This window comes from Chlorocebus sabaeus, chromosome 17, assembly GCF_047675955.1.
Source record: "Chlorocebus sabaeus isolate Y175 chromosome 17, mChlSab1.0.hap1, whole genome shotgun sequence".
In the NCBI taxonomy this organism is placed as follows: Eukaryota; Metazoa; Chordata; class Mammalia; order Primates; family Cercopithecidae; genus Chlorocebus; species Chlorocebus sabaeus.
In genome coordinates, this window is record NC_132920.1 from 47,926,010 (window position 1) to 47,950,237 (window position 24,228).

Below are 24,228 nucleotides of genomic sequence, written 5' to 3' on the forward strand. Positions count from 1 at the left end.
ACTCACCTCTCTGTTTGCCATCCCCTATTATGTCATTGGCCTTGACACTTTGTTGACCTTGCTCAATAAATCATCTCTCCTGTCAGTTGAACTGCTCAACTTGACCCTCTCACATTGTAGCATCTTGTTCTCTTGTGTATTCTTGAGGAGTGAGCAGTTTATCTAGTCAATGCTTCTGGAACTCATTCTACATATGAGGTATAGCTCAGCATATACATTTAATTTGATTTGTTGTTATTCTGCTTGACTTGGACTGGGTAGATCAAATAGGCTCGCCCTAGACCAGGTTAAACGAAATGTTAAACAAAGTGTAGGAATACATATGTGTAATTTTGTTACGTATATATGTATATTCTTTTAATTTATATACTAAGTGATGTTATAGCACATAATATGTAATACTATATTAAGAATGTGTCTATATTTTGTTTATATAAACCTGTATTAAAATAACCTAAATACAAAACATCTCTAATTATTAATATTTGTGCAGAAAATTTAAGCTAAAATTCAACCCATATTGAAAAATGAACCTAGTCAATGTTTAGACCAGTCAGTGCTTCTAGAACTCATTATACATATGAGTCAATGTTTTTGGAACTCATTATACATATGAGGTATAGCTCAGCACGTACGCCATTTAATTTGATTTATTGTGTTATTCTGCTTGACTTGGACTGGGTAGATCAAATAGTTAGGCTCACTCTAGACCAAGTTAACCAAAGAAATGTTAAATGAAGTGTAGGAATTCATATGTATAATTTTGTTATGTATATATGTATATTCTTTTAATTTATATACTTAATGACATATCATATAATATGTAATATATTAATAATGTGTCTATATTTCATTTATTTATGTACACATTATATAAACCTATCTTAAAATAACATAAACACAAAATGTTTCTAATTATTAATATTTGTACAGAAAATGTAAGACAAAATTTAACCCATATTGAGAAACAAACATAACTACTGTGACATCTTCAGTACTAAATTTAAACTATTTTTAACTACTACTCAATTTTGACCTTGATTTTTCCTACTGAGTAAAATAAATAAGTAGAAACCACCTTATACTGGATCCTTCCATAGCCTTAGCAACCTTTTTGCTCATTTAGCTACTGCTCAGGATTGTCAATTTGCTTGCTCACTTGGTGCTTCTGATCTTCAGAACAGCTTGTTCTAAAAGCTGATTACTTAAAGGTTACCTTCCGGGATTCTGAGATCAAAATCACTTACTTTTCTGTGTACTCTAATTATTTCTAGCTGGGTTATTACTGGGGCCAGTATTCTGAGGGTCTGATCTCGTGAAGCTAAAAGTTGGCATTCTCTCTGCAAACCTTTCTCTACTTTGTAGCTTTCTTCTAATTAAGTTTAAAAATCAATGGTTTTGCTAGACTTTTGTAACAGCCTGAAATTTCCCAGGCTACAGAGGTGTGAGATATCTATATATCTATATATATAGATATATAGATAGATATAGATATGATTATCTTTATATTTTGATGACTCAGCATAATCTCATTTCTATGCCTGCATTTAACCTTGTAAAACTGATTTCTTATTGGACAATCAATATAAATTCTGTCAAATCAGTAATTTCTCTCCTCTTCCCAGGATTACGTAAAAATTTCAGGAAGGTTTTCACAATGTCGGTGCTAATGGGTAGGGGACTCCTGGCCTGGGTGTTGTCATTCATTGACTCTGACGTTGCTGTGATATTTAGGGTTCCCTGTGGTCTTAGTTACAGTTTTCATGGGTCACTTTGCATCTTCCTTGTTCCAACTATAAGGCATCTTTAGGCTCATCAGCACTGTAAGCTACTTCCCCACCCTTCCGCTGAAACCCCTCAGGTGCATCTTGGGTCTTGGCTGGGACCCTGGGAAGTGAGACACATGCTTTCTGTTTTCACATCCCTGAGAATTCTGCTGTTCTTCCGTCCCCATCCCTGACCCTTGGCTATTGTTCTTCCAGCCCCAATCCCGGCCCTTGGTGTTCAGCTCAGTGGGGTAGGTTCAGGACACCTTCTCAGGGTTGGTTACCAACTCCTCTGATGTTCCCACTTGCCTTTGGGGTATAGGCCCTGTACCTATTTGGGAGTGGGAAAACTGGCTCTTATTTCCATGTACATCCTCTAAATTTTTCACACAGTAATCTTAATGCCCTGAGTCCTTTAAGCCTCTGTGGATACTTAGAGTCACTTTTTTTTCCTACACTCAAAACCTTTTTTCTCAATTATATTTTCCCCTGTGAGTTTAAAATTTCTGTTTTAAAACTCAGAAGCTGAGAAATGAAGGTTTTACTTCTTTGGGTACTTTTGCTTATAAAAATCTTCACACAATACAGTGAACACTCTTGCTGCTGATTAAATAAGGGGAATGGTAGAGTCACTGCCTGAGGGGTTCTTCCTACCTGCTGCACAAAGAAAGACCACGGCATTGCAATAAAGAGTTTAATAGACATTAGGCCAGTCATGCCAGATGGGAATGGAGTTAGTACCCAAATCAATCTCATCCAAAGCTTGTAAGTGAGGGGTATCTCAAAGGCTGTTTGGGTGAAGGGGTGGGGATTGCTCTGCAATGGGTGCTTGTTGCTGACTGGTTGGGTTGGGGATGAAATTATAGCGGGTCAAAGCTGTCCTCTTGAGCTGAGTCTGCCCAGGTGGGGCCACAGGAGCCTTGGGGTCCAGGTGTAGCTATGAGTGTCAGACATGCAAAAAACCTGAAAAGATATCTCAAAAGGCCATAGGTTCTACAATAGTGATGTTATTTGCAGGAGTAATTGGGGAAGTTGCATATCTTATAACCTCCAGAATAATGGCTGACAATCATTTATGTCTGTACTTTAGCCGAAATCAGTCTCCTCTCATTTCCACCAGTCTGACAGCCTCCCATTAGCTTTTCAAAAGTGCTCGAGTTTGGGGAAAGGCGTGTTATCATTTAAACTTGAGCCTAAATGTCCCTCAAAGTCAGCCTGGCCCCATTCCCAGGAATAATTAAGGGAAAGTCAAGATGGGGGTGTTAGAACAGCTCAGTTCACTGTTACAATTTTTCTTACTGGTAAAATTTTTGCAAAGACAGTTTCAGTACAATAACAGGAAGACAATCCCAGCAGCATGAATTAGTTTTCCCAAATATTATTATGCCATACGTGTTGGTACTTCATAGTAATTCATTTAACACACATCCATCATTTACAATGTTACAGGTCTACAGTTACTATACAGACCCCCTGGGCACCTGAATTTCTCTTAATGCCCCTTATTTATACCAGGAAGCCCTCCTGATTCTCCCTGGCTGGTTAAAGTCCACCTGCTATGTATGAGCCATCAGAGCAGTTGGCACGTTATCTTTGGTGACACTGGTCATATTTTACTGAATCACATGTTTATAGCTCTCTTTTGTAAGATAGTAAGTGAGGCAAAGGAAAGTACTGGGGGTCCTGTTTGCCACTGGACCCTGTAGCCTGGCACCTGCTAGCTGTTTAATCAGGATCGCTTGAATAAATACATAATTGAATAAACGAAGTTAATCTAATTACCTTGATGAATGTTAAGAGGTCCCTTGAACCCTGGCTTGAGTGCCTCTGTTTCTTTTATACCTGACAGGGCATTTTTCTTCCCTGTGCTCTTTTACATTGACTGTAAAATCCTTCTAAAACTCTTAAAGCTCCATTTCCCTTAAATGACTCCTTCCTTTTATAGCTAATCAAATGCTATCTATCATTGAAGGGTCAGATTCGGAAGACCCCCTGTGTGGACTATAAGGCAGTTCGTGGGAAAGTTGAACTATATTGCTTTTAAAAAAACACAAAACCAATTAATTAATTACATCCCTCTGTTCTTAGCTTAAATGTCACTTCCCAGAGAAGCATTTCCAAAAACTGAATTCAGATCCTCCTATTAAAATGTTTCATTGCAGCCTTTACATTGTCTTCTTGGGACATGTCACAATTTTTAATTAATTTACAATTTCATACTTATTTTGGGGATTATTCCTTCATTTCTTTTTTTTTCCTTTGTTACCACTACTTGATGAGCCCTGAGTGGGTAACAGCCATGTTTTTTTTGTTCTCTTTGTGTCCCCAGGACCTAATACAATGACTCATACATGGTAAGGGCTTAATATATATTTGTTGAAGGAAGGAAGGATTAGTTCAGAGCAATATAATCATGAAAAAGTTTTAAACTAGGGGTCAATCCCAATTTTGCCACTAGCTCCTTGAGAGGTGTTACATAGTCAATGTGTGTTTTTTATTTTGCCTGCCAGAGGCTGAAAGACTTCTGTATCTGAGGAATTTCTAACATGTTGTTCCCTGCTTAGAGTGGGAGGAGAAACATTGTGCCTCTTAATTTAAAAGATGCTGAAAAGACCAGCCACTCATTTCCCAGAATTCCCCTACAGCTATGGACTTGGGCACCAGCCCTCATGTGTCCCAGGAAGTAATGATATGGCATCTAGGGGCAGGGAATTCTTTCCTGAGGCCATGGCCACAGCAGCAGTGATTTCTGCATCAGAACCAGTTCTGTCACAGCTTTGGGTAGCATTTCCCTCTGCTTGATCTCAGTATAAACTGCAGTTTCCCAGTGTTACTTATGTTAACCAGTATCATTTAAATAAATGTATTTTCTGCCTCACTCACCTATAGTCAATTTCTGTTGCTTGCAACTCAGCATCTTGATGAATTAACCTAGAGCAAATCATTTAATCTTCCTGGGCCTTAGTTTTCTCATCTGTGAAAGAAAGTAGAGGAAGAGAATGAAATGATATCTTAGTTACTTTCTAAACTCCATGTGTCTATGAAAATGACTAGATTTGTTCAATTGTTTAAAGGTCTTCGGCAATAGCTATTGTTACTAAAACCACATGGCCTTCCAACCTGAGTATTTGTTCCTCTCCAAGCCACATATCCTCACTTCAAGGGTTTTGGGCCATCTATAACCAATAGTGAAGTCTCTCCTGTTTTGTTGAACCAGATACTTGTAAGTTATTTTCTGTTCTTTAAGCCAGCCACTGCCTAGTCAGGAAATATTGTGTTCAGTTTTGGACCAAAACCCCAAAACACAGATGCATAGAGTGACATGACCTAATTTGCCACCTCTCTTTTCAGTTGCAGTTTTTGCTTGTTTATAGAGTAGCGGTATTTTAAGATTCGAGAAAATTGCAACTGGGAAGTGTGAAATTTTTGTTTTTCTTTTCTTGATTTTTTTGAAGTATGAATTCATGTTTATTGCTTAGATCACAACCAGGATTCACAGATGGAAGGTACACCAAAGATGTCAGAAATTTTTTCTTTACAAGTTTACAGAGGAAGGTTTAGGATGGTTGACCTTCATTATCATTCTGTGGATAAAATAGAAAGAAGGAAGAAATTCCAACTAGACACACTCAAAGCTGTCAAATTACTTAATTTCTTAAAAGGTAATGTGAAAGCTAAGTAAGTGTCACCACTCTTATTTGTGTGTGTTTGAGAAGGAACCAAAGAAGGTAGGTCACAGTTGTCAAGATCCCTCCCTTCCTGCTTATCACTGGTAGAGTCACTCAATGACAGGTAGCTCTTATACAGGGAAGGTAGTAGTCCCATAACGGGAATTACTGTCTTTTAATATTATTTTCTTACTGGTTGGAATCAAATCCATATACTTGCTAGCTAGACCCAAGCTAGAAAAACAAAATCTTGTCACCCGCATGCTCCCGTCAATTGTGCTGTCTCCTGAAGCAGACAGGCTGCACATTCTTCCTGTTCCCTAATGCATAGAGGTGATCTCTCCTGGGAACATTATCTCACTCTGGCCACTGAAATATCTTTGCTATCCCCAGTCTAATTGGTTCTGTAATGTGATTCAATCTTGTTATTGACGGGGAACTTATTTCATCTCTTTGGCCCTCTTTTTCAACCTTACTTGCACATCAATTCTGTATCTTCCTCTCATCTATTTTATTATTCCAGGTAGTATGCAGCTTCAAGTGTTAGCTGAAGTCTTATTTGCATCTGAGCAAAGAAGCCTGGAGAGAGGAGCTGGGCACCCCCTCTGAAATAGTTGTTCCTAGAAAATCAGCAATTCTGCCCCACTCACACTGGTCAGTGGGGCTGAACCACGACTGATATCACGGAGTTACTCAGAGTATCTCCATGCCAATGACTCTTCCCACTATTCCACACTGCCTCAGCACATTGAAAGGAGGGAAACTCCTTCTTAGAAACCTTACCTGCTGGAATGCTTCAGATGTATTAGACCCAGAGGCATAGCCTTGGAGAATTTACTTTCAACCACATTATTCTATTATTGCTTTAATTGGTTAATTAATTGGAATTGAGCAATTATGGACAACACTGCTTTTGTGACACAATGCCAGCTTGAACTGGTGCTGGAAACTGGCTATATCCCTTGGTCCTCTACAGCATGATGTACTTAAAATGAACTGGGTTGCAGATGTGTGATTCTTTTGTAGAAGCTAAACATGTACCCTGTGAATTTCCGCCCACAAAAATTGTCTAATTTAGGATTTGAAGTCTTACTGCTTTTCCAGTGACCCAAAAAGGCAATGATAAAAGTGAAGTAATTAAAAAAAATAAACAACTTAGAAAAAGTTGATGGGTACAGGAGCCTGTGTTAGAACTGGCTTAAGAATATCTGGAATAGAGATTTTAGAAAATAAAAATTAAGACACATTTAGAATTGGGGAAAGTCAAAAACAGACTGATGAAAAGATTAAATGTATTCCAAGCTGAGTAGAAAGTGTTGACAAAAATGGAGTGTAACATGAAAGTTTTGAAAACTTTCGTGGCCTATATCTTAAAATAGTTTTTACATTTAAATGTTTAATATTTTATGGAGTATATTTTAAAATGAAAAGGTTATTGAAAGTGAATGTCCCTTATATTAACTTTGTATTCACTTCAGAAACATAAATAACATTGTGTAGTACTTTTTAGATCCAGCCTTTTATCCCTCTTTCTGCTTTAAACTCAATTTCTAAGTCTTTCGATTTAAAGTATTTAGATTTATTCTAATCCCAGAAAAACCACAGTGATTCATTTGCTATGTGTTTGTAAAACTGCAATATATTTAATTCTTCTATGTCCTTTTAAGAAGGATAACATAATGCAAATGTTTTAAGTCTTTCCTGTTCCCCAATTGCACACTCTTCTAAAAGTAGAAAACACGTAAAATGTAGAAAATATTATGGACTAAGTGCTAATCTATTTTTTGTCAATGACTTTGGCAGCAACACAGAAAACAGCTTTTGGGATACTGTGAACTCATCATATGACTCACCAAAGAAGCAAAGATGGAGCTATGTTAAGTCCCTAGACATCTGCTAAAGCAAGCTTTATTTCTATAGTCAGTGTTTATTTGGGGATTTAGAAAAAGAAGGCCCTCACTGTGAGCCTTGAGGCACCCATTTCATTTACAAGCAAAAGTCACACAGACATAACCAAATAAAAATTTCTCCTGGGTAAGCTTTGTAGAAAGATAGAAAAGCAAGTCCAATGGGAGAGCTGCATGTGTACACTGGAACTTGACAGGTTAACTGTTAAGCACGGGTGACAGTTTGGCCAAGAACCGAAAGCAAGGTTGCAGGTCATGCAGGAGATCTGGGCTCACTTGATTCATTTCCTGGGGATTCAGATTCTCTATTTGCAAAATGGAGCAAAATTGATATTATTAAGGGTTTTTGTGTGTGCATGCTGCAGTTAATGTTCAGAGATGAGTTCTGAAATTCTTAGGTGGAACTTTAGAACCTGAGACTTTAGGGCAGATTTTCCATGTTTCATTCTTATACACCCCACAGAGGTGGGTTTCCAGGGCGAACACACCCCATAGACAGGCTGTTCCACAGGCCAAGGAGACCGGAGGTTGTGGAGCATTTCCTGCCTACCACTAAAGCGTACTGAGATGCACGTGCGCACATATGACCTTGTTATGGGAAAAACACATCCAATCAACCATCTAAAACAAAAAAGGCATTCACAAATAGTGTTGCTTTAATTATTACTAATAAAACATTGTATGTCTCACTCCTTATCATTGATTCTCTAGAACTTGTCATGACCCTGATGTCGGGAATTGTTATTTTGCTTCTTAAAGTGGGGGATGGGAGTAAAAGGAAGTGATACCTGGCATAGCTGCATCCTTACTCAGAGATTAGAGGAAAGTCCAATTTTCCTGGAACTTTATAAAATCCCCAAGGTGGGTTTGATCAAGATCTTTTGAGTCATGTGCTGCTCTCTATTCCTATTATTGTAGCCAGGAATGTGTAGACCTCTGCTTGGTCAGACTTGGGTCATGTGATGCCCATGATGTCAGCTTCATAAAGCAGTCTAGCAGGTTGAGGGGTGCTGGTGATGCTAAGGTAGAAGAGATACACTGGGAAGGTGGAAACAAAGGTAAACAAACAAACAACCCCCCATCCCAAACAAATAGATGTCTACTGTGCAGAAGACTGATTTGAATGTAGATTTCAAATTTATTTTACGGAAGGAATATCCTAGTAGATAACAGTGTGTAAGGATACTTTGAAGTTAGTGTACGCTTTTTCAATTAGGGCCTGAAATAGCACAAGTTTTAAATAAAAACCAAAGTTTTGATTGCATTTGTTAGTCTCAATACTCTAATTTCTTGTTTCTTCTTTAGACTCTTGCCCAATCAAACCTGCCAAGAGTAGAAATTCTACGTGGGCAGGGATGTGTCTGCTTTGTTTATTGCTTTATCCTTCACACAAAGCATGTAGAAGCTTGTTCATCGAATTAATAAACAATGATCTTTCTACCTTCTATTTTTTTCTGTGCCATTTTACTCTACAGGCTAATCCTCCTAAGCAGAGCTCTCATCATATTTCCTGCTCAAAAACCTGCTAGTGTCTCCAATAATATAGAATTAAGTGCAAGCTTAATAATGCCATACAAAACCCTGAATCTTTCTTTCCTGCTTCATTTCCCTTTGTTGCTTTCTCATACCACAGTGAATAGCTCACTGGTTCCTATACTGACCTCCCACATTCCTGTCTATGCCTTTACTTTGTTTCACCACTATTTCTTTATTTCTACTTGCCAAGGTATACGTCCTCTTTGAAACTTTCCTCAATAGGCTGGGCGCAATGGCTCATGCCTGTAATCCCAGCACTTTGGGAGGCTGAGGTGGGTGGATCACCTAAGGTCAGGAGTTCGAGACCACCCCGGCCAACATGGTGAAACCCTGTCTCTACAAAAATACAAAAATTAGCCAGGCATGGTGGTGCACACCTGTTATCACAGCTACTCGTGAGGCTGAGGCAGGAGAATCTCTTGAACCTGGCAGGCAGAGGTTGCAGTGAGCGAAGATCACAACACTGCACTCCAACCTGGGCAACAAGAGTGACACTTCGTCTCAAAAAACAAACTCCCCAATTTGCCCAATAGGATGTACATGTGTCTTCCTCTGAGCTGCCACTTAAATCATATTCAGCCTTGTACTGTAGTTATTTGTATTCTAGAGGGATACAACTCAGGCTCTAGGTTTTACTGGTATTACCCCACAGCGCTAGGCATAGTGTCTTACACAAAGACTTGTTGAAAAGAGTTTGTTGAAGTGAGATGATGTATGGGGGTCAGGCAGGTAGTTACACAGCACTAATTAGGACCACATTATTAAAGGGACTGAATTGTGGATGGTGAGAGACTTGTGAGGGTGTTTTAAACCCTATCACTAATTATTCTTTGGTCTGAAAATAAAGAGGCCCTGAAGGTGATTATAATTTTGTGAGAGTGAAAAGTGTTTTCTGGAAAAGTATTGTTCTATACAACTGTGCCACTTTGGCTGAATCTCAATGACTTATTTTACATTATGTACCTAGTGAATTTCCACTATCTGAACCTCAAACCTGAGAAAAATTTGAGTCAAAAGAAATAACATTTAATAGAAATTTCTGAAAATGCAAATTAGAATTTCAAACTAGGGCAGAGTTTCTGTTTCCTGAGGTGAATATGGATGAGGATTTAAAATTTCATCAAGGTTGGCTGGGCGCAGTGGCTCAAGCCTCTAATCCCAGCACTTTGGGAGGCCGAGACGGGAGGATCACGAGGTCAGGAGATCGAGACCATCCTGGCTAACATGGTGAAACCCCGTCTCTACTAAAAAACACAAAAAACTAGCCGGGCATGGTAGCGGGTCCCTGTAGTCCCAGCTACTCGGGAGGCTGAGGCAGGAGAATGGCGTTAACCCGGGAGGCGGAGCTTGCAGTGAACTGAGATCCGGCCACTGCACTCCAGCCTGGGCGACAGAGCGAGACTCCGTCTCAAAAAAAAATAAATAAAATTTCATCAAGGTGAATATATTTTCCATCGAGTTTTTAAGTGAATGTGGGTTGAGAAGTCCAGAAATATGATTTCCTGCCACATGGAGGCATAATCTGACAGCTATTTGAGGGTTATATTTTGAGTCTTTGGGTACATTCAAATTCTAGAGTGGAAACTAGATAGGATGTGGTAAATGGGATAAAAAATTGTAATCACTTCTTTTGGCTGAACTTCGCAGAAGTCAATATGAAATGATTGATATAGACAAAGTAAATGAAAACAATGACAGACTTTCTTGGGTGTGAGAGGTGATCTGATCCTTCTCCGTACCCATCGTTTCAGACTCATGTCCTTTACCAGCTGTCTTGATTTTTTTCTCTGTTGCTTTCCCTCATCAGGTAGCGATGTTGATTTGTGCTGGATTCCTGATTGCCTGGATTCCTTATGCAGTGGTGTCTGTGTGGTCAGCTTTTGGAAGGCCAGACTCCATTCCCATACAGCTCTCTGTGGTGCCAACCCTACTTGCAAAATCTGCAGCGATGTACAATCCCATCATCTACCAAGTTATTGATTACAAATTTGCCTGTTGCCAAACTGGTGGTTTGAAAGCAACCAAGAAGAAGTCTCTGGAAGGCTTCAGGTAAAACTTCAGAAGCTGGAAATGAATTACACTCTCTTTGTTTCAAAATCCGGCAGGGTTCAAGCTCCTCAGATGTGCTGTCTTCTTAGGGTTAAAGCTCATCTCCTAGGAGTAGTGTAGGAAGGACTTTATTTTCTGTTTATCAAAGATCCTGAAATCAAGTGATCAGCTATGTAGAGGTTATATGACATGGATAGATAGTGAGAAGTGATTCTGTTTTCGATTCTGGAGCAACTAAGATACAGAGATGTGTTCATCTGAGCAACAACCACTGTTTATCCATGGCTCGTAAGTTGCATATCTGGGACCAAATCCATTTTATTCCAAGAGTACTATTTCACATGGCTTTGACCTCACAATAGAATAATTCTCTTGTTTGGCACGTCACTACCACTAAGAAGGGCATAAAAGTTGGGCAGGCAGAGGAAGGAAGGCGAGAAGGGAGATGACATTTCTGCTGTGTGCCAGGTTTCTTTTATTTTATTTTCACAAGAGCCTTGGGTTATTCTCTTTCTTTGTCAGAAGAAGAAATTGAGGTTCAAGCAAGGTTAAAGTTAAGTAAGCTGCCCATGTTTAAACAGCCAGAAAGTAGCAGAGGAGGAATTCAAATTCAAGTCTGCTGGGTTTCAAAATGTATGCTCCTTGGTTGATACTGTGTGCTACACAATGAAAAGAGTTTGGGACTCCAGCACCATTTTTCCTAAAGGCCCAAAAAACTCAGGGTGAGCACAGACTTGGGGGTTATTTGTGGTCTTCTGTGTCCACTCAGGGCCAGTATTAGCAGTAAAAAGTGGAAAAGGCCCCTGAATTCATGGTCTGAGGTGAGGGGTGTTGATAGGGCTCCTGGTTTCAGTGCTTTTTGTTCTTATTTACTTGATTTTTAGATATTTTTCAATACTTCTTCCCTTGAGTAAGTAAGGGACAGTGGAAAAAAAGTAGAACTAGCTATGAGAAGATGTGGGTTTTGTCTTGTTCTTTCATTGTGCCTGAGCAAGTGACATATATTTTGGACTTTAGGTTCCTCACAACGGATCAAACGAAAAGATGACAAAAAGGCACAAATAAAAGGTAGCATTATCATTATTGCTGTGGTACAGGGGAAGAGACACACAATTTGAAGATAGAAGACCAGTATTTAATGTTCGGCTGTTTACAATATGTTTACAATAGCTCTGTATCGTTGAACAAATTAACAACATAGAGCCAGAACTGGAATAAATAGTAATAATACCCATCTCCTGAAATTGTTAGAATTAAGCAACATTGATGTGTGAAAAGATCTAAGGGACAATTGTTGGTAGTGCTTTCATATTTTTTGGTGGTTGCTGCCTTTGCTGTTGAATTGAACAGTTAAAACCAAGTGCTAAAACGCATCTCTTTCTGAAGTAATAACACTATGTCCTCATCAGCTATTGATATTTTGTTACAAATGCGGATGGAGAGAATAATTCTAATAGAGCAGTTGTGGGAGAAAGTGATGGCACACTTCTTCATCTGAAGGAGATGGGAGTTTGACAGGCATGACTGCAAGCACATTTCACGTACCTCATAATTCTGCCTCAGACTGCCTCTGTGTTCTGTACATTCACTCACAACCGTGAGCAACCCATAAATATTCAATACTCAACACTGGGAAGAGGGAAATTTATGTGGGAGAAAGTGACTTAGGGCCACAGACCTTTGGGAAAATCAGTCAGGCAAGAGACAGCTCGGTTCACTGGTTCCTATTAGCCATTTATACGAAATACATCAATTACTCTGCTGGAGAAGGACAGGGCTATTTCTTTTCTCTAGAGGGTCAGCTTTCAGGGGAAAAAGCAGGTGGTAGAGTCGAAGCAGTGAAGAGCCCTTAGGTGCTAGAGGTTGAAGCATCTTTGTGGAAGGAATGCTGAAGAGATATTGAGTCGCAGATTTTAGAAGGGGCAGCTTCAGAGAAGAGCAGAAGGGTGGATGGTAGCCACCAGAGATTTCTTTATATCTTTACAAAGAAGCCAAAAAGACACCTCGTTTCTCTTTGTTGTTATTAAGAAGCTATGCAAGTGAGTAATGTGCGGGTCTGCGGAGCAAGGTTAAGCGATGTGAAGCTAGTTTACAATTATTGCACAAACCGAAACAAGTGAATTAAACTGGATTAATCAATATCCTTGCTCTTTTCTTTTCTGAGCCCTGAAATGTTTTTGCTTATAAGGGGACACCCTCTTGGGAAATATTTTGAAACCAAATAATAAAGCTAATGTATTGAATATGGGATTGTGGAAATAAATTATGGGTAATTTTAACAGTCTATTATAAGTTAAATTCATTTTTTCCTCCTGAATTGAATCCCCTGAGATTTTGGTAGAAGTCGGTGAACCAAAGGAAACAAATGTGGCCAAGAACTCTTTCTGGAATGTTATTCTTTTATCCAGATGTAGTCTCCCATATTTTGTAAACAGCACTTCTCCACCCTGGCTGTGTAATGGAGACACCTGGGGAACTTTGAAAAATGACTGCTGCCTGGGCCCCATCTGCCGAGATTTGGCTTTGTCTGGATTGGTCCTGAGCTTCCGTTGTTTAATTGTTTAGCTCTCCCAGATGATTATCTTGTACATTGTTGAAAGCTAACGAACCAGAGGCTAAGAAAGGAAGACACTGGCAGTACAGCTCGTGGCGTCATAGGCCTTTGCCTACATGGAGACAAGTGAGGCCACCTATGGTCAGTGACAGGGGAAAGAGGCTGCAGATGCTAGGCCTATCTCCGATGGAGAAGAAACGTTCAAAAGGCACTGGGGGTTCAAACATTTGATTGGGGGTGTGCAGTGAAGGATGGAGTCATTTGCATTCCTGGTATTGAGTGAAGATAACAAGGGAGAACAAAGCCGCAAACTCTGGCATTGCTATCATAATCAAACCTCCCCTGACTACCTTGGCTTGCAATAAAGAACATTCCTTCAGTACGTGAATCACAAGGCCTAGTTGAGTGCAGGTAGGTGTACAATTAATTGTGTTCTAGAAAACAGGAAACTCATCATGGCACAGGAAATGTGCCGTAAATGAGTGGCTTGTTTTTGGAAAATTCTGACCAAATAATTCCTTGACTTTGAATATTCCAAATTGAATTATTATTTTCTATCTGTTGCTAATTCAAGATTTCTGCACGTAATCCTCATGGTAGTCGAGTTTGACATATACATAGGTGTGTATATGTACATATGTATTTGTGTGTGTATATATGTATATATTAAATTGCATTTTTCTTCTCCTGTATCTAGACTGCACACCGTGACCACAGTCAGGAAATCTTCTGCTGTGCTGGAGATTCATGAAGAGGTATGAAGATGGATACAGCATCAGTATGGACACACTATTCACTTATTTGCCTCTTCACTGCTGTAAACATTTGATTGTGGCCACACTTTTGTCTTTATATTATATTTTTATATTTTGTATAGTTTTCCTCAAGCCAGGGGTTGCTGGGAAATTCCAATGGCTAAATGGAAACTAGATTACAGGATACTAATTTAAGGAATATTATCAGGATGAGTGTCCCTGGAACTTTCTTTTCATGTACTTTAAAACCTGTTGTCATGCCAAACAGAATTGAGTGTGAGATAGTGAGAAAAATGTTGAGAAATTTTATTTATTGAGGGGTTATTTAATTTTATTATATCATTGTCATTATTATTTCTTAATGTCGGGTTAGGGAGGCAGTTTCTGGGGCTCATTTAGGTGGATGATCATATATGTTGGGCCATGGCTGTTTGGTAGGTACTTTGGTTCTCACAGCCATTTTTCATGCTGGGGGAGGTTCACACTCTGATGGCAGTCATTCCACAAAGGAGTCCTCTGGGGAAATCAGTTTTGCCTTAAATCACTAATGGAAAACTCTCCTGTATCTCCAAATTTAAAGACAACAGTAATTTCCGCTGATGATAATTTTACCCACGTGGGTTTTCTCATTAAGTTCTACTTACTAAAATCATGGATGTAACAGGGCATTATGAGTTGTAATTGCTTAAGTAGTGAATTTAGTGAAGACAGCTATTTGGAAGTGTTATTTCTTCTCTTTGTTCTTTGTTAGCTTGTTATTTCTTTTGTTCATTCTTTTTTTAAACAAACACCTTTTGAGGCAGATAGGTAAAGAGATGTAGATACGAATGAGATGGAGTGATTTCAAAGACAGATTCCTGCCCTTTAAAAGCTACTGAAAGGAGAAGGCATGTAGATAGTATGCCCAAATAGGTTTTCTACTCGTTGTCTATTATCTTCTCTTCTAATCTGATAAGCAGGGCCATCTACATTGCAGTTCTTTTAATTAAATGACTAGACAGGTGTTCTCTTTGCTTCTCTGTTCCACCCACCTCCCCTTCTGCTATGAACTTAAGCCTTGCTCATCAATTGTGATTCTGCCTTTCTGGTAGCTGCCACCAAGAACAGTGAAAAGGGGAAGAGGGTGGCCCCTCTCACGCCATTGATGACCTCTCCACTCCTTCCACTTGAAGGTTTATAGAGAATCATACCCTCCTCCAAGGCTCAACCTCAGTACATGGCACCTTCAGTTCCTTTGTCTTTGTTCTTTGTCAGTCAGGTGTGTGGGATGAGGAATGACTTGATAGGTGTCATTGGTTTAAGATACATGCCAAATAGATGTTGGAAAAACATGCTCTATGATCAAAACAACAACAACAACAACAAAAAGCAACAACTCTGTTTGGGGCTTATGACTGCGTATCAAAGTCTGGAGAAAAGAAGAGGCAGAATTGTTATTAGACTAGAAAGGCAAGGAACTTTTCGGCAAATGTGTAAATTATAGAGGTGTGAGAGTGTGTGGCACTTCAGATGGAGGTGGACACAGCTGTAAAGCACAGTCAGGTTTGCACTCCTCCTCTGTGCCCTTTGGAAAGTTTGAAAGATGAGGATAATAACAATAGTATCACAGGGTCATTGTGAGACTTATGAAATACTATCCACATAAGTCACTTAGCACTATGCCGGTGACAGAGAAGCGTCCCTGTGTACTAACAACTGCTCTTATTATTATTAAGGCGAGAGGTGGTGGTCAGAAGTGGAGCTGGGAGTGGCAGTCTGGCAGGAGCCAAATCAGACTCCAAAGGCCTTATTGTTTATGCTGTTATATGGATTTTATCATGATGGTGATAGGGAGACCATTCGTGATTTTAGGCTGGGGAAGAGAGACCAGTCTGGTGGCAATGTGGAAGGTGGATTGTCTGCATAAGGGTGGGGAATCAAGAGTAGAGGTCAACAGACCAGTTAAGAGGCTTTATAAAAAAAATCGCAACTTATGAGAACCTGAATTTAAAAATGGCACTAAAAATGAAGATGAAAATTTAGGTTTAAAATATTTTGAAAAGTGACAAAAAAGTGGTAATTGATTACATGGATGAATAAGAGTTGAAGATAACTTGGGGCCATCTGTTTAGGAAATAATGTAGATAATGGTGTTTACAGAGGGGAAAAATACAGGAGAGCGAGTGGGATGGGGGAGAAAGTGAATTATATTTAGAACATGTTGAACGTGGAGCATTTGCAACATAGGTAAAGATATTCAAAATAGGTAGTTAAAAATAATCTAAAGTCATACTGAATGATATATAGATTATATCATTATATCATTATAATGATATAATTATAGATTATAGAGTTGCAGAGTGAAGCAGGTAGGACAAGAATGCTAAAAGAGAAATTGCTGGTTTTAAATGACCTGAAGAAAGTGAAGTGAAGGAGATTTTTTTCCTTCTTCTTTTGTGTGGGGGGATGATTGTGGAAGCGGATGATGGATGGTGGTGGAGGTAAGAAAAGGAGAAAAGAACACTCAGGTTGGTGTAGATTTGTCTAGAAGGTGGAATTTAACATTAACATTATACAAACGTTCCTGAAAACAGGTAGTTTAACTGTTTAACTAGAATATGGTCTTTAACATGGCTTTGTAGATGCATGTATAAGAAAAATTAGCATAGTGAAAAGGAAAAAAAGAGTTTAAATTGTAGGAGCTTTGGAGGAGATCCTGGAGTTAATGTCTGCTATCAATTTGAAAAATATGATTTAAGTCCTCCATGCTTTGGTACTACATTGTTTTGGGTAATACTCTGAGAGCTGGGAGGAACCAGAATTGATAGAGATGTGGTTCTTGGGGTAGAATGGAGGAAGAAAAAGCAAGGAGTCTTTGAAGTTTGGCTCACGTACACCAGACTGTCAGTGGATAATTTCCTGAGTGGGTTTTATTTCCCCAGTGGCTTCCAATGATTGGAGAAAGCTCTGTACAGTCCTCAAACACATCTGCAAATTCAATTTTAGCTTAAAAAAAGATATATTGCATTTTATGTCTGGGAGCATTATGAGAAAGACTGCAAAATCCTTGAGCTTGTAGCTATGCCTGTTCTCCTTTGGGTTTTCATAACTGGTCTAGCGCCTGATGCATAAAGGACACTCGGAAAGTTAATGGTTGAAATCAAACAAGTAATGACTTGGGGGAGATATGGAAACATGGGCTAGAATATTAAATCAAGAATGTAAAATCCTGGATCCCTGGACTTCCATTTAAACATGGCCTATCTTGTTAACAAATAAATGAGTAAATAAATTTGTAAAATGGAAATTGAGAGTAGAAATGCCCTACTAACTTGAAAAGTTGGATTTTGAGAATCATAATAAAATATAAATATATTTTAAGTTCCTCCAAGTAGAATGAACTAATAAGAATGTATTTCACAGTAAAATCCAAGTTTTCGAATTTTAGAAATGTAATTGTCTCGAGAATCAAGCATTATGCTTATTTAGAACTGAAATGGTAACTACCGAAATCTGTCTCATTTAATTTCCCGCCACTGCCTTTAATGACCTTTAGCAACATGAGCCACAAGTCTACGAATAGAAATGCTTCTCCATTAAGTTAGTGCAAATGAGGGAGAAAAGACAAGGAAAGGAAGGGGAAAGAGGAAGAGTCAGAGCTAGCTGATGAGTAGGCTGCTGCAGGGATCAATGATGCCTGCGTAATGAAATGTCTTGAAGGCTGCCAAAACGTCAGAGAACATTATATATAGAATGAAAATATATGTCATTAAAGAAAAAAGGTTAGCAGAGATAGCATCAGTCTTTGATTCAATAACTAATTTTGTAGAGAGGGAGCCAGACCTCATTGTCCAGGAGGTCAAAGGGTTGACCATTCTGTTATCATGGGGCAAAAGGCAATAAATATAAGACCCCACAGGGGATTTGCTAAGAAAACACATTTAAGGGCATGCCCTCAGTCAGTACAGACTTTGCTCAAAGCCTCATGCTATTGGTGGATGCCGTATTGTAAAATCCCTGGTCACCACTGTGACCCTCAATGATTTTTAAATGATTTAACCTTCAACATATTTGTTCATCAGGTTATGGGACTACGTGGGATATATTCTAAAAATACCTTAAGAAATTTGAATCAAACCATTATCATTTAAACTGATTTTCTCAATTCCTTTGAACCTTCTTTCCTTAGCCTGACAAATATACCCTCACATGCACCACGAGGTCTGGAATAGACAGACAACTATTACTTAAAACATATGTGAGAGAAAAAATTCTTTCAGGTATACATGGGCTTTGTTAGTTTTGTTTTAGTTTGGTTTTAATATTGGCCAAATCTACATAGGCGAATACTGCATTCACTCATTCAGCTTTGCATTCAGGCACTTCTAAGCACCTGCAGTATACACTGTCCTGAATGTTTGGAAGATACAAAAGAAGGGGACAATGTGTTTTTAGTTCCTTAGGGATTTGAGGGTTTTGGCAAAGTTTTGACCTTTCTATATATTGTAAATACCTTTAAGTGTGGTAGTTTTTAGATAAAGACCTATAGGTTTACTTTGATGACAGAAACTGCAAAATATCAGGAGAAGTCCTGGGAATTGATTCGCATATGTCTCTGTTCCCCTGATGAGGAGAGAAATATAGGGCTTTTGCAAGGTCTTCTAGAGCAGAATTCAATCATTGCCAGGCCAATGTTCTCCTGTTATCTCTGGGTGTTTGAATGTTTGGTTCAAGCAAAGGAAAATTTCTTGAGTCAGTTTTCTTCTTCAGGATACAGCAAAATGGAGCTGGCCAGGTGATTTGGGGCAGTGTGGATTAGAACATTTTCTTCTAAACAGTACCTAGAGCTTTGGAGGCAAAGCATAGAAGTTCAGAGTACAGTTTCAGAATTAGCAGATTTGATCTCAAACTCAGGTGCTGTCATTTACCAGCTGTGTAGGCAAATTACTTGATCTCTCAGTGTCCTTGGTTGTCCTCATTGTGGAAAAGGGACAGTCTCATCTCATTAGGATTTGTTGTGATTCATGTATCATCTGTAAGATTCTCAGGACAGTTCTGGCCCATTGAAAATATAAAATAAAAGGAAACTATTGTTATCATCACTATTAGAGGAAATAGGTAATTATTCTAAGTGGGTTTTGTAGTGATAGGAGTGAATCCTGTTCTTGAGGAGGTAGGAGGACATTTCTTAATATATCTGGTCACCATAGATCTGGGAGATGTTCAATCTGTTTGAGAAAGTGAGAAACACACCAAATTTCTATGGAAATAGCAACTGGTAGCTCTGCCACAGGAAACTTGTAGTGTTAGGAACTGATGCTATGATAGATATTTGCCCTTTTGAGCCACGATTGGAGGTGCCAGGTAGTGCATGAGACCAAGGAGAATAGAGATTTACTCCACTCCGGTGGGAGTCATCATGGAGACATACTGGCAGTGGAGAAGGGGGCCAGAGCACCTTGCCTATTTAGCTTTCATGAAAGGGTCAAGATATTCAGCCTTCCTCTAGACAGTTTGCTGAGATGGGAACACAACTCCTTACCATAGATTTTTTCTAGAATGCAGGCAGAAACAGAAATTCTCACTGAGCTTCATGCCAGTTACAGAAATTTTCAATTATCAAGACCTCTAATTCTGACTTTAAATATATAAAAGAATATTGAAAGCAGAGAAGATTCCATTTTGGAGGCCCATCTGGGGTTTAAACTCATTAATATCTGTGTACGCTGCTGTTGTACATAGAGTGGTTTAAATCCTTGTTACCCAAAATGTAGTCTGCAGACCCAGAGCTTGGGTATCTCCTGAGAGCTCATTAGAAAAAAAGAACTTCAGCCCCATGCCTGACCCACTACTGAATCAGAATCTGTAATTTAAAAAGGTGACTTTCCTGCCCATTGAATTTGATTAAGTCAATCATTCTGTTAAGACTAATGTGTTTTTAAGTCTTTTTTCCATTGGATGTGGTCACAGTCAGAGGTGTCCTGAGAAATAGTACCATAATCAGTGGGCAGCTGTATAAGAGCAAGGACTTGGAGTCTTGAAAGTATCCCTGGATACTGGGGATTTGTGAGCAGGACACTCTCTAAGGTATGTTTCACCCTCAGGACAAAGGGAGATTATGGCATCAGCTGTCTTGCAGAGAGAATTCTGAGATGACAGCCTCCAGTGGAACACTAGGGACAAAGGCCCATTAACCTCTTCAAGAAACCAGGGAAGGGGAAAATGAAACTCTTGGGTGAGTCAGCATTTCTTCACATACAGCTATGTTAGGATTGACTACTTAGAGCTAATTTGTTCAGAAAGAAGGATATTTTCCTTAATACCAAGAGTTACACTTATCTAAGTATTTTCTACTTTGAAAGTGGCATTCACTTCCAATAGCCACCCAATCCACATATACATACACCCAAAGAATAAAATCTAATTTGTTAGAGGGGGAAAAAGCACCTAATACATTTGAAAAATGAGCCAAATTCATCAGCAAGCATGTGGGATTTATTCAAACTGCTCAGAATAGATCTGAATCTACACATTCTGACATTCCATCCATGTAGAAGCAAAGCCATGTGTAAGACCAGGCTGATAAAAGGACTTAAATGATTGGAAGTGAAGAAGAATAATAGCATTGAAGCAGCAAGTTACTCACGACATTTCCAGAGAGTGGAGAATCAGGCACTCTTCTCTAAATATAGGACTGGGCCTGAACATTGTACAAACACTTCCAAGCTAGCGTTGTGTAGAAACTCACTGCCAGTGGGGATTTGGCAGGGCATTCATCCAGAGGATAATCTCAATCTGCAGTTGAGCCTGTGTGTGGGGCACAGATGAGGCTCTTAGCTCAGGATGGCGATGAAACCACACACTCCACAAAGATGATGTCTCTCCAAAGCATGGGAAAGTGTTCCAAGGTGAGAGATGACCCTATCCACCTCTTTTGAGCTATTTTTGGTATTGTTAGATGAGGTACCTGGGCAGGCATGGAAAATCAGCAGTCAGGTCAGCTGGGAGCTGGGATATTATATAGACTTCACTGTAAGAAATGACTGGCTCAAAGGTGTTCATGACAAGGGTTTAAAGCAACTGGAGTGTATTGAGGCTGAGCAAATATGGTGGAAAGGAGAGGGAGAGTGGAGGCAATGTGAGTGTCTGAGACCGTTAATAAGCAAGAGAATTTCCTGTCTCATTCTGGGTTGCAGCAGCTGCTGCTGGTCCAAGCCCTGCAAACGAAGACAGGCATTTAGAAGATCTAATAAACTGAGGACTGTGTGGGCAGAGGAGAGCAACAACTTCTTCTAGACAAACCCTGCCCAAAAAAAATATGCTTGCAAAAGTTGGTACAAAAAGGAGGCAGGTGTGGCTTCTTTAAATTTGTTTTTTTTTTTTTTTTTTTTTTTAAATTATTTTTAGCTCCTGGAGCAAATATCAGAAGTGGTTAAGTAACTGTACTTGTAATTTAGCAGCACAATAAGAATCACAACAAGAATATGTGACTGTTGTACTCACCCCAGGACACCCTACATTTCCTGAGTAGTGACATCAATGCCATGACTTGCTGGTCAGAAATCTCTAAGTAATTCTGAAAATTAGGAATATTATATATGTATATATTACAGTATAATTAGAAATATATATATATTACAATATAAGTAGAAATGTGATACTGGAGAGGAGAAAGGGAGTAATTTATTCCACATTCAGTAGTTTAGTGCCTCGGTTTCATTCAGTGTTAGCAGAATTTAATTTAATTTAATACAATTATTAATTAACAGTTCATCATTCACTATAAATGATTTTCACATGAACGAAACCATTTGCATTAGTCAGGCTGCTGCTGTTGTGGGCATGTTTCCCATTATAGTGTCTTATAGGTTTTTCAATTTAAGTTCTGTGCTTCAGAATGGTTGAAATTATAGGGGATGTGATATTATTCCAGAAAATACCCTGCCGATTTTATTTCTAATGCAAACATAAGTGAGGAGTGGGAGGAAATATTCTGAGGTAGTGAGTCTTAGATGTCAGCTCATTCTGTATTGATTCCAATTAATACAAATAGGTAAAATGTGTTCTCATTATAGTGAGAACATGATTAAAGTTGGAAACTTGAGTTATTTTCTGGGGACCAAATTCCTTCAAGCAAAATAATAAAAGCTACAATATTAAGTTTAACATATGCCAAGCATTGGTTTTATGTAAGATTCAGCATACTACAGCCCTGTGGCCAAATCTGGCCCACTGCCTGTTTTTGTAAATAAAGTTTTAATGGAACATAACCATGCCCACTTGTTTACATATTGTCTATAGCTGCTTCTCCTTTCGAGGAGAGAGAGAGAGAGAGAGAGAGAGAGAGAGAGAGAGACTGTCAGTTTTGCAAAACCTAAAATAGGAACTTTCTGGCCCTTTATGGGAAAACTTTGCTGAAGTCTGCTCTACTTTTTTACTTATTTTAACAGCCCTAGGGGTTATTCTTTGTCCCCATCAGGAAACTGAGGCACAGAGAATTTATGCAGCCTGCTCAAAATTACACAGCCTGTCAGTGGAAGAGCTGGGATTCCAGCTTTCTCAGTCTGCCTCTGAAGCCTGTGACTCTTAGTACTTTGCTATATGGTTGACCGATTTATTCTGTATTTAGATTTCTTCTTTCATCTCGCTTGATTTAAACTCCCACTCTAGGTCTCTTACAATAATTCTATTTCCTTGCTTGATTTACACTTGAGATGAGAAATTAGAGCTGATTTGTATTCCTCTTAAGGGAGTCAGGAGGTCCTAGACCAAGCACACCAAATCCTGACTTGGTTTATGGGATAAGGGAACCAGTTGTATGGGGGTGTGATAGCATCTGAGGATAAATTCCAATAGACATTATTTATTGAGTCTTTCCTATATAGGATGCAAGGCAAAAAATAAGGCATGCTCCTTATATGAAAATAGATCACGGTGTGGTGGAGAAACAAAGAAGAAAGTACAGTTGACTCTTGAACAATGTGGGGGTTAGGGGCACTGATCAGCCATGCAGTTGAAAACCTGCCTATAACTCTGGACTCTCCCAAAACTTAACTATTAATGGCCTACTGTTGACCAGAGGCCTTACCAAGAACAGAAACAGTCGATTAACACATATTTTTTATGTTATGTGTACTATATACTGTATTCTTACAATAGAATAAGCTAGAGAAAATATTAAGAAAATCATAGAAAAGAGAAAATATATTTATTGTTCATTAAATGGAAGTGAATCATCATAAAGCTTTTATCCATATTGTCTTCACATTGAGTAGGCTGAGGAGGTAGAGGAGGAGTTGGTCTTGCTGCATCAGGTATGGCAGAGGCAGAAGTGGTGGAGGAAGTGGAAGGGGAGGCAGGCGAGGCAGGCACACTTGGTTTAACTTTTGTTTCTTTAAAAATCCACATATATAAGCGAACCTGTGCAATTCAAACCAGTGTTGTTCAAGGGTCAGCTGTAGATGGTCTCACTACCTTGTGGGGAATGCTATGACAGAAGCTGCACAGGGAGGGCTCTCCTAAGCCACACGGGTGTGGGAGGGGATGGAACCCAGGGACATTGCTGAAAGACGCAATCCCCGATGGAAGTTGGTCAGAAAAAAATTCTAGGAGAGTCTTCAAAACCAGAGAGAGCTTTGTGAGGAAGAGCACACTGAATGTCTTGGCACAGTATTATTCTGGAGGCTCTGAGAAGTTGGGTAAGAGACAGAAAGGAGTCAATTCACTAAGGTCTTTGAACACTGATATCATCACGGTCAATAATTTTCACTGTTTCCAGTTGACTGTGGGAAAAATATGTGAGCAATTTTAGTACATGTAAATTGTTTTAAGATTTTTATTTTAAATCCTATAGTTTCAGGCCAATATTATCCTTGTTCTCATCAAAATGTAGCATTCGAAGTACCTATGTTAGGGTTGCATGGGATGCTGGTTAAAATGTAAATCATTGGGCCCCACTCACACCTCATACATCTGACTGTCTGTGGAATAGTGGCTACAAATCTGCATTTAAGA

The 24,228-nt window shown here is 39.1% G+C and overlaps 1 protein-coding gene across 1 annotated transcript in view; it reads left to right on the top strand.

Moving 5' to 3' along the window:
• The window catches only part of OPN5 (opsin 5), a 44,779-nt gene that overhangs the window by 16,007 nt on the left and 4,544 nt on the right, over positions 1–24,228 (top strand). Inside the window, exons 5-6 of the mRNA XM_038006152.2 lie at positions 10,685–10,926; positions 14,178–14,235. Coding sequence (XP_037862080.2) covers positions 10,685–10,926; positions 14,178–14,235 — 300 coding nt within the window. The remainder of the gene's footprint in view (positions 1–10,684; positions 10,927–14,177; positions 14,236–24,228) is intronic.